Consider the following 16,243-nt stretch of genomic DNA (forward strand, 5'->3'; position numbering starts at 1 on the left):
CAATCACATTTTAAAAACAACAACAAAATCCTTCAGTGTAAAATTTCACGGCCTTACGATGTGCTGTCGTCTCTGCTGATATCCATCCCCCCCTCACCTGCCCCTGTTCATATCCACATTAGAATTCTCAAATTTCTACTACAATTGGTTTTTTTCTTATTTAGGTTTTTCTAAAGCTAGGGAACAGTTGGCAATCTTACTTTGGAAAACAATTCTTTCTATTTATCCTAGTTCCTATAACCTGTCTTCGTATATTCTTAATTTCTAAACTCCTTAGATGAACTGTAGGGTTCATAACTGACAATGGATGCCTGCCACAAGTGAATTTGGCTAACGCCGAGTGAGTTTGGTTTCTCGCTCTTAGACAGCCTGTACATCTGTCCTGTTAGTCAACAGCGCAAGAAATGATCTAGTAACGCTAATGACCTGCTGGGAAGGCAAAAGTAAACTTATGTAATGAAGCATCCGATACTCTTCTCTACGTATGTAATATGATATTTTAGTGAGTTAAGTGAGTTTGAACATTTAAACTCTGAATAACCCTTACAAATTGTTCTCTAAATGTAAAGAAGTATTCCACACACAATCTAAAATCTTAGAGACTTGTTTTCAATGGCTGCTTCCTGCCTGTTGAGTATAAAAAATGTTCTATTTGATCACTTCAAAAGCACATAGAGAGAGAAGAGCTTTAACGTAGATGTCAGAAGAAACATAAAAGAAATATATGAAAGGATGGCTTTGTGATAATAAAAAATAGTTGCAAGACTTTTGAGAATATTATGAGGAAACCGACAGTTTCTGTTTATATTCCAAAAACGATCCACTAAGTGGATGTCTGTCTTCACAGTGAGAAAAATTGTCGAAAATGAGAAGGTCAGCAGATCTGAACACAGGTAAATTATAGCATCCTCTGACATTTTTAAATGATTTCAAAAAAATATAGTTCTTTATCTACCACAGTAGAATTGAAGGAACTAATCACAGACAAAGAATCATAGGCCCTTCTCAACTGACTGATAAACTTTGAACCAAGCAGGAGTCTCCTAACAACATCACTGACCCAGGGTTTCCTAGCATCTGTTATGACGTTTTCAGAGACAAGAAATCTGTTCCAACACATTACACCAAAGTTGTTCTCCCTTTGACTCTCTACCAATGTTATAATGGAAAATAAGAATGCACTCCTTGCCACAGAGTAGCTCTTTAAACGTATAAAATAACTAATATCATCTAGTACCAAGTCATTTAAGTTTAGACTATTACTCAGTTCTCTCAAGCTCGGATGAAAAATGATTCCCGGACCTTTTAACATCTTAACAAACAACTCCTAACATCTTAAAAACCTTCAGTTACCCATATTCTTTTGAAGTGGGGCTCAGAACTGGACATAAGAATCCACATGGGGTCCAACAACTGAACAAGCAGTCAGGAATCATTAAGTTGATCTAGAATCCTACATGTATGAATTTAGTTAAAGACTGCCTTAGTTTCATTTTACTAGCTATGAGATAATGGAAAATATGTATATTGTTTTCTGTCCCTGGTGCCTGACACAGAGCTCCAGAAACCCTTATAATTTCCTAAGTGATAAGAACACTAGGAGCGTCTTTTGTTCTAACGTTTGGTCTTTGACTCCAGTTCCTGACACAGGGCTCCTAAATTCCTTGGAATTTCCTGGGTGATAGGAGTATCTTTTGTTCTACTGATGTGACTCTGGGTGGGCTCCTGGAACCTTCCTGGAGGGGGACTCATCACAGGAAAGACCAAGCCATGATTAGAAGCTTGGAATTTTCAACTCCCCCCTCCCTCCATTCTCCACAGAAGAGAGAGGACTGGAAATGGAGATTATGCCTGTGTGAAGAAGTCTCCATAAAAATCCCAGAAGTATGGGGTTTGGAGAGCTTCCAGGTTAGTGAACACATTCACATACCGGGAGAGTGGTACATCTCAACTCCACGGGGACAGAGGCTCCTGCACTGGAGACCCTCCCAGACCCCGCCCTATGTATTTTTTCATCTGGCTGTTCATCTGTAACCTTTATCATATCCTTTAATAAAGTGGTGAACATAAGTGTTTCCCTGAGTTCTGTGAGCCCTTTTAGCAAATTCATCAAACCTGAGGAGGAAGTTGTGAGAACCTCTGATTTGTAGCTAAATTAGACAGAAGTTGTGGGTAATCTGGGGACCTACGATTTGCGATTGGCTTCTGAAGAGGGGGCAGTCTTGTGGGACTGAGCCCTTAACCTGTGAGACCTAACACTATCTCCAGGTAGATGTGACAGAACCGAGTTGGACATGCAACTGGCGTTGAAGAACTGCCTGGGGAGGGAAAAGCCCCACACATCTGGCGTCAGAAGTGTTGTGAGTGTGGTAGCAGCATGACAGTAAAGAAGAAACCCAGGAGGAGGACTGGAGGCGCTTCTATGAATGCTTTCTTAATAGTTCAGGATTTTGGATTCCTTCAGTTCTGATTGTAATGGACATCTATTCTTCTGCGTCTCCAGATCTTCATGTCCTGTTCCAACATCTCTGTTATTTGAGAAAGCCCGTCCTTATCCCCTTCCTCACCAACTGGCTGGAGTTGGAGCAGCCAAGGAGTTGATTGAACCAAGAGATGAAAATGTGACCCAAATTCCTTCTCTCTCTCTTTTTCTTTTTTTTTTTTTTTGAGGAAGATTAGCCCTGAGCTAACATGTGCTGCCAATCCTCCTCTTTTTGCCGAGGAAGATTGACTCTGAGCTAACATCCATGCCCATCTTCGTCTACTTTACATGTGGGACGCCTGCCACAGCATGGCTTGATAAGCTATATGTAGGTCCACACCCGGGATCCAAATTGGCAAATCCAGGGCCACTGAAGCTGAGGGCAGGAACTTAACAGTTGCACCACTGGGCTGGACCCCAAAGTCCTTCTCTCTTTAAATTGGAAACAGACAAAGAGATTATATTCTTCTCTAGTGATGAAACTATGAGATGCAGGACTGTTAGCAGTAGCATGCCTCTTGTGAATAAAGCTAGCCTGAGAAAATAAACAAATATGTGATGAAAAGTAAGGACCACTCTGGCCGTGTTCAAGATCCTGTCTCCAATTGTCCCCAAAGCTTAGCTGCACCCTTAGGTTCTCCATGAGCTAATCAATTCAAAATGAAAAAGAAAAATAAGCTACTTTGCTTACAAAACAAGTGCTAACTTAAATATAGGTTTTTCTATCTAAAGTTTGTACTTATTCCTCCCTCCCAACTTCATGTCCTATATTAGCTTTCTTTTGATGCTGTAACATAAACTTGGTGCCGTAAACAATAGAAATTTATTATCTTAGACTTCTATGAGTCAGAAATCCGACACAAGTCTTAATGGCTAAAATCAAGATGTCTGCACAGCTGCCCTCCTTTCTGCAGGTTCTAGGAAAGAAAGTTTACTTGTCTTTTCTAGCTTTTAGAGACCATCTGCATTCCTTGGCTTAATGCTCCCTTTCCAGATCTTCAAAGGCAGCAACGTTGTATCCCTCTGACCATTCGTCTGTAGTCACAGCTCTCTCTGACCCTGCCCTCAATTGGAAAAGGTTCTTTTAAGGCCTCTTGTGTAAAGGTCCTTCTAAGGACCTACTTGGATAATCCAGGATAATCTCCTCATCTCAAGGTCCTTAATTTTAAGCACATGTGCAAAATCTCTTTTGCCATCCCATGGAACACATTCACAGCTTCTGGAGGTTGAGACATGGACCTTAGGAGGGGTGAAGGGGTGCAGATGGGGACAGGACATAATTCTGCTACCACTAAAAATGAGAAGAGCATTTCATCTCTCACCACGTTCAACTCGGTAGTAAAAATATATTAAACAAAAGAAGCCAGACACCCTCCACCTTAATAGCAGCCTGCTAATCAACATTATTTGGGAACAACTTAATTTGAAATAACTCCTTCAAAATTGTTTTTCTGGAAAGGAAACTTCTGCTGGTTTTATCTTTGACAGAAGATGAGTTTGAAGATCTTACTGGATTTCCCCAGCATACAATCAGAATGCCATCTTTGAAATGTAGAATTAAAACCATTTCCATATCCAGTGCTTGAAGCCTGAGGCTGCTATCATTCCTGCATATAGAGAGTAAACACAGCACCTCTCTTTGTTTTACTAATTGCTTTGTTTCCCCAAGCTGCCATCACAACATCTGCCAGGCCAGAATGCACTTCTTCCACACACCATAGAACCACTCCCGGCCAGATAAACGACCTCTGCTCCCAGTGGAAGGACAAGTGCTTTCCAACCCTCAGCAGGCAGTCTTCGAGAGGCAAAGACTTCAAGTAGAAATGAAGCTGCAACTCACCCCCTCCCAGAATCTTTGGAGTGGTTATGGAGTTGTTGGTTCTGTAACGATCTCATACTGTATGTGATTTTATTGATTTTGTTTTTCAATAGAACTGTTAAAGATTACAATTCTCAGATAGGCAGAATGTGGGCAGATGCTCATATGCTCACACACAGTTCTGCCAAGATATTTTTACATCTTTCTGCACATAAAGTAAACTGAAGACATGTGTTATAGATGCATGGTATTTGTAACCCCCCAGGAGAAGGAGGGATTTATTGTCTGCTCATTTCCTGGAAGAAGTATTAAAACAACTCTATCTAGAAAAAATGAACAGCACTTTCAAAATAAAAGAGATTTGCTTCTGAGGCACCTTAGAAAACATTCCTAATTACCAAAACCCATTGAAATGGCAATTCGGGTCATCATATCCAAATGTCATCCCTGCTATTTCTAATCCAATATCAACTTCTTGTCACATCTACTGGGTAAGCATCAAAATACAAAATGCTGTGACAGCTCATGCTCTGTTGGTGTTCATTCATCTACTGTGCATCAGAAAGGCTCATTTCAAATATGGCATGAAAGAGAAAAGTAAGCAAAACACAAACTCAGAAGAGATTTGAAATAAATTGCCTCAAGAAAAACACTTGAGAGGAACGACAGTAAAATGATAGCCTTACCTTGGAAGACTTGGGCAGACCCACTGTCCCTTCTTCTGCTAAGCTGAGCAGGGTTAACTTTGTTTCCTCCACTGAAGGATGCTTGGGAGGGCGAGGTGGAGGGTGCAAGAAAGAGCTTTCATATCTCCGCATCATGTAATACTGTTCTTCTGTGATCTCTTCAACCAGAGTCCTGACTACAAGTGATCCTGTATCCCTAGACAAGTTACTAACTAGCTGAACAGTCATATTCAAGCGTCCGACAGGAATTTCCCAGCATTCCCTGGGGTTGGCAAAGTCACTTACGAGTAGATAAGAGTCTGTGATAGCTTCCTCCAACTGCAGTCCTGGGGTAGCAGCCAAAATGTCTTCTTCAATGGAAAGATCTCTCACAGATACCTTCACATTGAAGGGCAAGTGGAACTGCGCACAAAGCTCAGAAATCTGGTACTGTTTCTTATCATGAATCACCTCGACGAAACCTCCTTCCATGTACAAAGGGAACAGTGCCGCCTCATAAGATTTTTTGAGGATTTTTTCACAGGCCAGAACGTTCACCACTTTTTTGATTCCCTCACAGAGGACTTCAGTCGTCTGTGAGTGATGCACTAGAAACTGGTCCCCGACAGATACGGATGACAGCTCTTCATGAGGAGGATGAAAGGCTTTGGTGGCCACCACGTGGAGACGCTCCTTTTCACTCTTCGCTATCTCTAAGTCATAGGCGGTTGGGAACTCCCGAGGTCGTCGCTTGAATTTACCTTTATAGCTAGTGGGGATCAAGAAGTGTCTTTTAGGAAAATTGCTTCTAATTTCTGAAGCTAAGATCCTTGATGCCTGGTACTTTTTGTGGATCATAATGGTTTTTCCTGGCTGTAAGATGCTTCTGGGTAGCTGGGTTCCTTGAGATGCTTCTATGACTTCGGCCACTATGGGGAACTCTTTACTGGTCATTTCAAAAAGATCTTGTGTAGATAAGAGCTGGAGAAACCAGTTGGCATCATAACTGTCAGTAATGTCTTTGACTTCAACATCTAAACTGGGGAGGATGCGGACTATATCCTTTCGGACTGAAAGAAAAAAAAATAGATTATGACATTTTGTGCATCAAAATGTTGCAGTGGGGAGATATAAGAATCTCTCCAAGTGCTAGAGAGAAATTTCATTTAAAAAAAACAAACTCAGATGTTCATGATATAACCTTTCCTATACGTGACTTTCCTTTTTTCAAATTTTAAAAACAAATAGATCTTCTATAAAACCAATACCCATAAACCTGCTGCTCAGCTTAAAAAATTAACCAACATCTTGGGGCCGTATGAACTTCACCAAAATCATATCCTCCTCACTGTAGCCTAAGGGTAACCATTCTCCTGATTCCAGTGTTAATCATCCCCTTGTTTTTCTTCATAGTTTTATCATACATAACATACAGGAATATATATGCATGGGTGTAAATGCATATGTCCATGCATTTTTTCCAGAAGGTTTATTATATCATTTTAAGTCATGCTCTTGAGATCTAGACATTATATGTAAAATTATCTTAGAAGAAAGTTTTGGTACATCAAATAAGACCCTTCCTGCATAAGGCCAAAACATACGTTTTTTACACAAAAATTTGGCCTCTGGGTACAACCACGTTGTAAAATCAGGGTGGTAAGGTACTTAAGATTAATATATGGAAATGGATACTAAGACGGAATCTTTTTCCAATGTGAAAGCTATTTCTTTCTCCAACAGTGCTGCATTAACACCTGAAAAAGGACTGGCATAGGATGGGTCGCAATGGGAGGAGCCACTCAGGAGCCCTAGGTACGCTGGTGGGTGCTTATCAATGTCTTCTTTGCTTAATGTGTCCCTCTGCACTAATGACTCTCTATATTCTTTCCAACAGTCCACTGTCCCAGAAGTCATTCTTTGAGACTACAGAGACTCAATGCATTGTCTTGAAACAATCTGCTCTCCATGTACTTTCCCACATTATATACTTATGAATGATCTTACATTAAAAAATAAAGTTACATGTTAATATTAACAGGATTTTATAGTGGTTTCTATTTTCTCGACAGTTTCTTAACACTTAATATTTTACAGCATTTTCATGATCTGCCACTGTTTCCCAGTATCTCTAGCCACCCTTCTGTTAACATTCTCTCTTCCTTGCATGCCTTTGAAAATGAACGATTTGGAAGATTTAGAAAACAAAATTTTTTCTTATAAAACATTACCTATATTATTACTTTTTATATTATTAACTGTGCAGCATCTGAAAACTGTAACTCTATAATTTGTGTCATATTATTTGTACATGCTGTGTAACAACTTCCTGAAGACACAGCATGAAAATGTATTATTGGGGCCAGCCAGGTGGCAAAGTGGTTAAGTTTGTGCTCTCCACTTAGGCAGCCCAGGGTTCGTGGGTTCGGATCCCAGGTGTGGACCTACACACTGATCATCGAGCCATGCTGTGGTGGCATCCCACATACAAGATAGAGGAAGATTGGCACAGATGTTAGCTCAGCAACAATCTTCCTCAAGCAAAAAGAGGAAGATTGACAACAGATGTTAGCTCAGGGCCAATCTTCCTCACACACAAAAAAAAGTGTCATCTTATTGTCTTGAATATAAAAAAGAAAAAAGAAGAAATCAATTACTGTCTGTAGGCTGCAGGTTGTAAAGATTCCTCATTTTAAAAAAAAGAGAGAGGGGCTAAAAGAACACTTCTTACCTTTATCAGTTCATTTTATAAAGTTTAGCATATCCAGACTTTTGAGATTGTTGCCACAGAACCCAAGGTAATTTAAGAAACTCTGAAATCTCAGTTATGTGGTTCAAAAGGAACTAGGTATAAGAATTGTAGAGCTAGCTAGGGAACACCTAGACTTTGGTTGAATAGATACCATTAAGAACTTTCTGGGAGATCTAAATTGATCCATCAGAACATAGGGACTCTAAAGCAAGCTGGATGCCAATCTATATTTGGGCATAGTGGGTACTGTGGGAAAGAAATTGTCTTAATACCTTAGGAAGACTTTATTTCTGCCAGAGAAAACCTCCAGGCCAGGCTGTCTAACCTCTGTTAAATTTTATGCATGTAATTCCTGGCCTATCTTCAATACTTCTGTCCTAAATCCATGGAAGGTGTGCCAGCCTATCTCATCCTCTTTGATCTGTCAGCAGCATTTGACAGAGTGGATTGGACTCTCCTCTTTGCTATATTTTCCTCACTTACTTCCTTCTTATTTATGATTCTTCTCAATTTCTTTGCTGGTTTCTTCTGTCTACACACCACCCACTCTCCCCACACACACACCTTTTAGTGAGTCTTGGTTCTCTTCCTTTCTCTATCTACACTCACGCCCACCGTGAGCTTACACAGTCAGTCGCATGTCTTTAAGTACCATCTGTATGCTGATGACTCTCCAAAGTATGTCTCCAGCCAAACAATTCTCCCACACTCTAGATATCTACTTAAGATCTCTGCTTGGATGTCTAATAGATGTCTCAAAATTAACATGCCCAAACCAAAATTCTGATCTTCCCAACCAAAACCTAGTCTATTTGTTGCTTTTTCCATCTCAGTTACTGGGACTCCATTCTCCTTGTTCAGTCAGAAATCTCAGAGCTTCTTTCCTTTTCTAGGATCTAACATTTATTACATCAGGACTACCCTGATCTAAACCACATAATCTCTTTCTTGGTTTATTGCAAGGGCTTCCTAAGTAGAGTTCTTACAGTCAAATTTGTATAGGACTGCCAAATTGATACGTCTCTCTTCTGTTCAAAGCCCCACAATGGCAGTCTTTTTCACTCAGAATAAAAGTCAGAGCCTTTGCCATGTTCCTACGCATCACTTGGATCTCACCTGCCACTGAGTTACCTCACTCTAACCTACTGCTGCCTCCTTGGCCTCCTTCTTGTTCATCAGGTCTTTGCATGGCCTGTTTCTTTTGCCTGCTACATCCTTCAGCCTGATATGTTCATGGTCAACTCTTCTTCTTCAAGTCTGCTTAAATATCATCTTCTCAATGAGATTTACTCAACAAATGCTTGCCATAGATTGAATGTTTGTGTCCCCCCTAAAATGCATATGTTGACACCTAACGCCCAGTGTGATGGTATTTGGACACTAGACCTTTCAGAGGTATTTAGGTAATGAGATTAGTGCCCTTATAAAAGAGACCACAGAGAGCTCCCATGCCCTTCCGCCACCTGAGGACACAGTGGGAGGATGGCTGTCTGTGAAGCAGGGAGCAGATCCTCGTCAGACACCAAATCTGACAGCACCTTGCTCTCGGACTCCCGAACTGTAAGAAATAAATTTCTATTGTCTATAGGCCACCAAATCTATGGTATTTTGTTATAGTTACTGAATGGATTAAGACAGTGTTCTATTTAAAATTACAACTATCTCTATCCCCTGCCCTTGTCTATTTCTTCATTTTCCATGTCACAGTTCACCTTCAACCATTCCATATAATTTGTTTATTTATTATAACCACTGTTTACTGTTTGCTTCCCAAGATTGGAACATAAGCTCCACAGGGACAGAAGTCTTTGATTGTTTTGTTCACCAATATATCCCGATATCTAGAATGGTGACCGGCACATAGTAGGTAGTCAATAAATGAATTGAATAAATGAAAAACAGTTGCCAGAACAATGTCCTTGATTGAGCGCTAAAGGATGTGATCCAGTAAATAAGTGGAGTTCCACGTAAAATTTCATTGGGAAACAAATAGTTTCTACTGCTAAAACTCCTGCTATACGCCATAGAAAATATTATATATTGCATTTAAGACATGTCCCTTTAGGTTGTAGTTATCTTACTTAACGGTTTTTTCAATGCAATAAATATTTTTGTTTAATCTCTACAAAATAATGATCTAGACATTTTAAGGTATAAAAACCATCATGATGCATGTGCCTTAAGAGAAGATTCATGGAAATACCTGGAAATACCACATGCAGTGAAAAATCAACAACTCTTCTTAGATCCATCAGAGAGAAGCAAGGGTACAGGGCAAACCATCAGCGTAAAAACTAGAGAGATAAGTAAATAGAGAGAGTTACAGCAAAGTGGGTGCTGAAACCACTGCCGGAGCCAGCAACTGGTGAGAACATTTTAAGAGTAATTGACTAATTGCTGGAGACTATGCATGGACAAGCTTGAAAGATAAAACTTCTGGAGGGCCAGTCTTAGGGACATCCCCCCATGTTTTCATGAGTTTACTTCCAGGAGCTCACCAGGGTTTCAGGGTGAAAATTGGAGAAAAATCCCCTCATGGTTTGGGCAGGATGCAGGGGAAAGTAACCATTTTGAAATACACCCAGAGCATTAGGGTCTCCTTAACAAAGGGCTGCCCTCAAGGAAAACTCTTTACCACAGCCTAACCAATGGGTTTTACCAGCCTCTAGCCAACGTGGGGGAAGGGAATTACCCAACTCCAGCCCCTCTAGCCCTCCGTGTGGGGAAATGGAAATACCCAACTCAACCTCCTCTATCCTTCCTCGCGGGGGAAGGGAGACACCTAACTCTAGCCCCTGCTAACTATTCTGTTTCACTAAGGGGGCATGAGGAGAAAAGCTGAGAAGCACTTGTGAAGGTCATAAGCCAGGGGAACAGGGCCTCAAAAAAGCTGAGACCTAATTATAGTATGAACCTCAGTTTCTTTCACCTGATGCATCATGTCTAGCTTTCAACAAAAAATTACAAGGTGTGTTAAAAAGCAAACAGTATAGTCTGAATAGACAAAGGAAGCATTAAAACCAGACTCAGATATGGCAAAGATTTTGGAAATTTCAGATTGGGAATTTAAAATACAATTAATATGCTAAGGGCTCTAATGGAAGAAACTGCAAGAAAAGATGGGTAATGTAAGCAGAAAGATGGTAACTCTAGGAAAGAATCAAAAGGAAATGCTAGAAATTAAAAACACGGTAAGAGAAATGAAGAATGACTTTGATGGGTTCATTGGTAGACTGGACACAGCTAAAGAAAGAATCAGTGAGCTTGAAGATATATCAATAGAAATTTTGCTAACTGAAAGGCAAAAGAAAAAAGAATGAAAAAAAATGGAACAGAATATCCAAGATCTGTAGGACAATTACAAAAAGTGTAACATATATGTCATGGGAATGCCAGAAAGAAAGGAGAGAGAAAGGGACAGAAGCAATATTTGAAGTAATAATTGCTGAGAGTGTCGCAAAATTAAGGAAGCTTAGAGAATAAGCAGGATAAATACCAAAAAATCAACACCTAGGCATATGATATTCAAACTTTGACTCAAAATCAAGGAAAAGAGAAAAATTGAAGAAGTCAGAAGAAAAAACATGTTACCTATAGAGGAAGAAGGACGAGAATCACATTAGACTTCTCTTCAGAAACCGTGAAAGTAGAAAGACAGTAAATGGCATATTTAAAGTGTTGAAAGAGAAAAAAACACCAACCCAGAATTCTGTGTCCAGTGAAGCTATCCTTCAAAAGTCAAGAATATGCCACTTAAAAATAACACCACTTTGGTATGAGGATTATTTCGAGCTAAAGGTACTCAGAAACTCAGATCTACATAAAAAAAAAGGAAGAGTATTAGAGAAGGAATAAGTCAAGGCAAAAATATATTTTGTTTTCCCATTTTTAATTGATATAACAGATAACAGTTTGTTCAACATAATAATAAAAACAATATATTGATGATTATAGCTCATGGATAATGAAATGAACGACAGCAGTGTTGTAAGGGATGGGAGAGAAGAATTGGGAATACTCTGTTATAAGGTAGCTGCAGTGCCCATGAAGTGGTGCAGCCATTGAAAGCAGACTTAGATTATAAATATATATTGCAAACTCCAAGGAAATGACTAAAAATATTGTTTAAGCATAATTCATATGCTAAGAGAGGAGAAAAAGTGGAATCATATAAATGGCTTAATTAAAACCACAGTAGGCAGAAAAAGAGTAAGAGAAATAACACATCTAGTTTTGGGATGGGGATAAAAATAGATATTAAGAAAGATGTGGCTGCAACATGAGTTTTTAAGGTTGGGAGGAAATTCCAATCCAAGATAGGATAGGAGAGAGAATATCCCAGATGGTAAGAACAGCATGATCAAAGATAAGGAGGCAGAAAAAATAGGGTGTTAGTGATTAGAGTGTAATCCAGGCTCAGGATTTTAAACTAAAGCACAAGGTCTAGACAGGAGACCCGCTGAAGGTAAGGCTATGAAGATGAATCGACTGCCAAATGCCAGGCAGAGGAAGGTATAACTACTTCAACAGGAACTCAAAATAGTCGAGATTAAGAATGACCAAATTAAATTAGGAGTTTGGTAGATTAATTTGACAGCATAATGGGAAGAGAAGGTGAAATCAGAGCATTTGTCTTTTTCTACTAACTGGCATGAAGCCCAAGGATAGTGACAACTCAATCTGTCTAATAACTTTTGCATCAACCTCAAATTTTATGTATTTTTCTCTCATGTCTGTTAATACATTAAAACAAAACTCTTCTTGGTTTTTTAAACTATTCTCTTTACTCTTGCAGGTTTTAAGTTCTCCATAGCCAATTAAAATAAAAACATAGATTCATTTAAAGTGACCTAGAATTTGGAAATGACATCCTCAAGGTTTTAAACTGGAATAGGCTTAACTAATTTTTGTGACACATTTTATTATCTCTATGTAAGTGTCCAAGAGTAAGATTAAAAAATCAACATCTTTTGCTTTGTTTTTCTTATAAAACAAAAAGTTACATGCTCTTATAAAAATATTTTAAAAAATAAGTGGGATGGGGCTGGCCCAGTGGCACAGCAGCTAAGTTCGAAGATTCTGCTTCTTGGTGGCCTGGGGTTCACTGGTTTGGATCCCAGGTGTGGACATGGCACTGCTTGGCAAAAGCCATGCTGTGGTGGCATCCCACGTATAAAGTAGAGGAAGATGGGCACGGATGTTAGCTGAGGGCCAGTATTCCTCAGCAAAAAGAGGAGGATTGGCTGTAGTTAGCTCAGGGTTAATCTTCCTCAAAAAAATAAATAAATAAATAAGTGGGGAAAAAAAAACATTACAATGCTTTATAAATTTATCAACTTTAGATTATCACTGCTTACATTTTGGTATATACAATTCCAGCTGTGTTTGTGTGTGTGTTACAAATTATTTAAACATCATTTACTATTTAACAATTGGGAAAGCGTAATCCTCCCTCTTACTGCCTCCACCCCAAAAAAGGCCGGCTATGGAGTTGAGCTAACTGCAAAAATTTCCAGAAAAAGTTACCCTGACTTCAAAATGATGAAGAAACAAGAAGGCAGCAACTCAGAGCACGAGAGACATTCCTGGAGGTGTCTATTACAAAATTTCTGATAAATTAATTTGAAGTAAAAACAATATTTATTCAGAGAACCTTAGTTTAGACTTCCCAAATTTTCTTTCTAGGGGAACATGAATTGTGCTTGCTTGGGTGTGTTTACTGGTTATCCAAAGGGAGCTCTCATGAAAAAAATTTCCATTCTATTTTCTCTAAAACGATAGCATAGATTTTCCCTTTATGCTGCTGAGTCATTTCATTAAACTTTGTCTTTCTGCCTCTTCTTTCAGGGAAACTCCCTTTACAGTTAGGGCTAATGTTAATCAGAACGTGGTGCTTTTCTGCATTTTCCTCTGCAACAATTCTTTTAGCTAAGGGTGAATTTTGGGGACCCCACTAAAAATTATCTTTAAAAAGAAAATTTTTATGTTTATGCTTGGTTAATGATGGCAATGCATGTTTACTTAGATAATTAATATTCAATTCTGGAATACTCTCAGTCTCAACTCAGCATGTGAGGACTTATCCTTTGCAATTGGACCTGAGCTAGTAGTACAGAGTTGGAAATCTGCTGAGATAATCTTATTCAAGGCTTAAGGCAAGGTGATTGTTTCTACCTATTTTTTTTCTAAACACATTTTGTAAATTCTAGCCCTGCAATTTCTCTCAATTTCTAGTTCCTTTGATATTATTTTTTAACAATAATAATAATTCATATATTCACTAAAATGTTCCCTTTCTAAGTTTGATTTCTTTGTCATTTACTTTCCAAGAATATAATTGCTTTTCTCAAAAGTGCTTTCACGAATTTCATCTCCAGCTCTCAACGACTCAGTGAATTGTTTTGTTTACATTTCTGCATCACATTATACTCTTTTATTATATGGTGATTATTAGATGCACTAATAATTTCTGAGCTCTGTCTTATTCTAGACTTCTAAACTAAAATATGCTTTCCAGTTCATTCATTTGGTCTCAGTTTTCTTTATGAATATTCTATGAATTATTCTTTCTTCCATTTATTCAGCTTCGTTTCAACTTAGAGAAGCTATACTGTGAATTTTCCCCTTAGTTAGATGGTTCTTCTCTGGTTCTTCTGCTGTTTGTATTTATAAATAGAGAAAATGCCTTTTGGATTCCTCTCAAACATTTATAGCAGAAAAATCAAGCATCATTTAAAATGAATATACTTGCATTTGATATGGATTTATTTGTAACACTACTCTGTCTTCTACATTTTCATTTGGTTTATTAAAGCTAAAAAAAGTGGATAGCCATTTTCTTATACTGGATAATAAACTGCAACATTGACATTTGCGTTTGTTAGTTTTATGTGTCACCTTGACTGGGCTATAGCACCCAATTACTTAATCAAACACTAATCTAGGTGTTGCTGTAACGGTATTTTTGTAGATGTGGTTGACATCTAAATCAGTTGAATTTAAGTAAAGGACGTTACCCTCGATAATGTAAGTGAGCCTCATCCGATGAGTTGAAGGCCTTAAGAGCGAAAACTGAGGTTTCCCACATAAGAAGAAATCCTGCTTCAAAACTGCAGCATCAACTTCTGCCTGAGTTTCCAGCCTGCCAGCCTGTCCTATAGATGTAGAACTTATAACCCCCAAGTCTACATGAGCCAAGACTTTAAAATTAATTAATTAATCTATGCAACTATGTATAATTATATACAATATATAATATTAAATTTATATAACATTAAACATATATATACATATTCTCTTTCCCTGGAGAACTCTGACTGATAAAACATTAATAGTTGGTAGTGTAAGAATAAATAAATATATATACAGAGTAAAAACTGTGCTTTCTTCTTCTTGCTGTTTGATTTTTCTATTAGCAATAAGACTAGTGCCTAAAGGAGGAAAACAAAATGGGAGCTGACTAGAGTATCCACTTGGTTTTAAATACCATGTTAAGTAACAATATTTTCACAGACATGTTAGGAAAAGCATCACTGACAAAAATCGAACCTGTTAGACAAATATAAATAATATCAACCTTGGTGCCATGAAGTGAATATTCATTCTCCTTAGCTATTAAATTCATAACTATGTCACTGTAATAAGTCAAATCTGGATATGGTGAGTGAGAAAACCCTTTCGTTACCTAAATAGGAACTTTGTACTGTACAATTATTTTACACAGAAACAATTATTTTAGTTGCTTCATTCATTCACTTATTCATGTATTTGATTTATTGAAAATTGAACTTTATCTGAAGCATTGAGAAGACAAAAATAAATACATAAGAAATTGACTCTAGTCTTTTTATAAATTACTGAAAATTATGTTTTATTAAAAATATTATTTATAAATTACACTTATCATTGAGCAATTTTAGCAACCAGTTTTTTTAGGATTATACTAGGTCCAGGAAAAAGTCTGGGCTAGGACTAATTTAATTAAGCAGTGAGGTTGATGGGTGACATATGTTGCTTTCTACCCCTTTCTTCTCAAATTTACAAAAGTAAAAAGGAAAACAGGAAAGAAAAAAGAGAAAAAGTTCCAATGAACTTAAAAGACATCTGCAATCTTTAAACTAAATGAAGACAGAACTCAGATGGCAGAATGGGAAATGGTTTGGCAGAGTAGAAGGGAAAGCCCACGTGCCTAAGGAGTCAGAGTCTGATGATAAGTCAGCATTTTTGGCCCCACAGGACCCCCAAAAGGCTTACAAACTGGAGGCATAAGGCCCCTCTGAAGGTGGAAGAGGAGCTAAGGGGAAAAAACAAGGGCGTTGTGTGAATGTCTGAAGAATGGTTAAACCCAGGTCTCCAACTCTAACCTGGGGAAGATGGGCAACCACCCCTTCTGCCTCTGTCTCTGCAGTGAACAGGAGACAGAGGGTCTCAGGTTCTGGAAACTGGACATAGGTGAGTAGGGGAGAAGCATAGGACTGAGAGAGAGGGAGGTACCCCCTAAACCTGTGGGATGGTGAAACCCTCAG

The 16,243-nt window shown here is 38.4% G+C and overlaps 1 protein-coding gene across 3 annotated transcripts in view; it reads right to left on the reverse strand.

Annotated features, from left to right (window-relative positions):
* THEMIS (thymocyte selection associated) overlaps positions 1–16,243 on the reverse strand; it is a 177,639-nt gene that overhangs the window by 81,171 nt on the left and 80,225 nt on the right. For all 3 annotated transcript variants that reach the window (XM_023651047.2, XM_023651048.2, XM_070223774.1), the window contains one exon: positions 4,988–6,036. In XM_023651047.2, coding sequence (XP_023506815.1) covers positions 4,988–6,036 — 1,049 coding nt within the window. The remainder of the gene's footprint in view (positions 1–4,987; positions 6,037–16,243) is intronic.

This window comes from Equus caballus, chromosome 10 (genome assembly GCF_041296265.1).
Source record: "Equus caballus isolate H_3958 breed thoroughbred chromosome 10, TB-T2T, whole genome shotgun sequence".
Taxonomy (NCBI): Eukaryota; Metazoa; Chordata; class Mammalia; order Perissodactyla; family Equidae; genus Equus; species Equus caballus.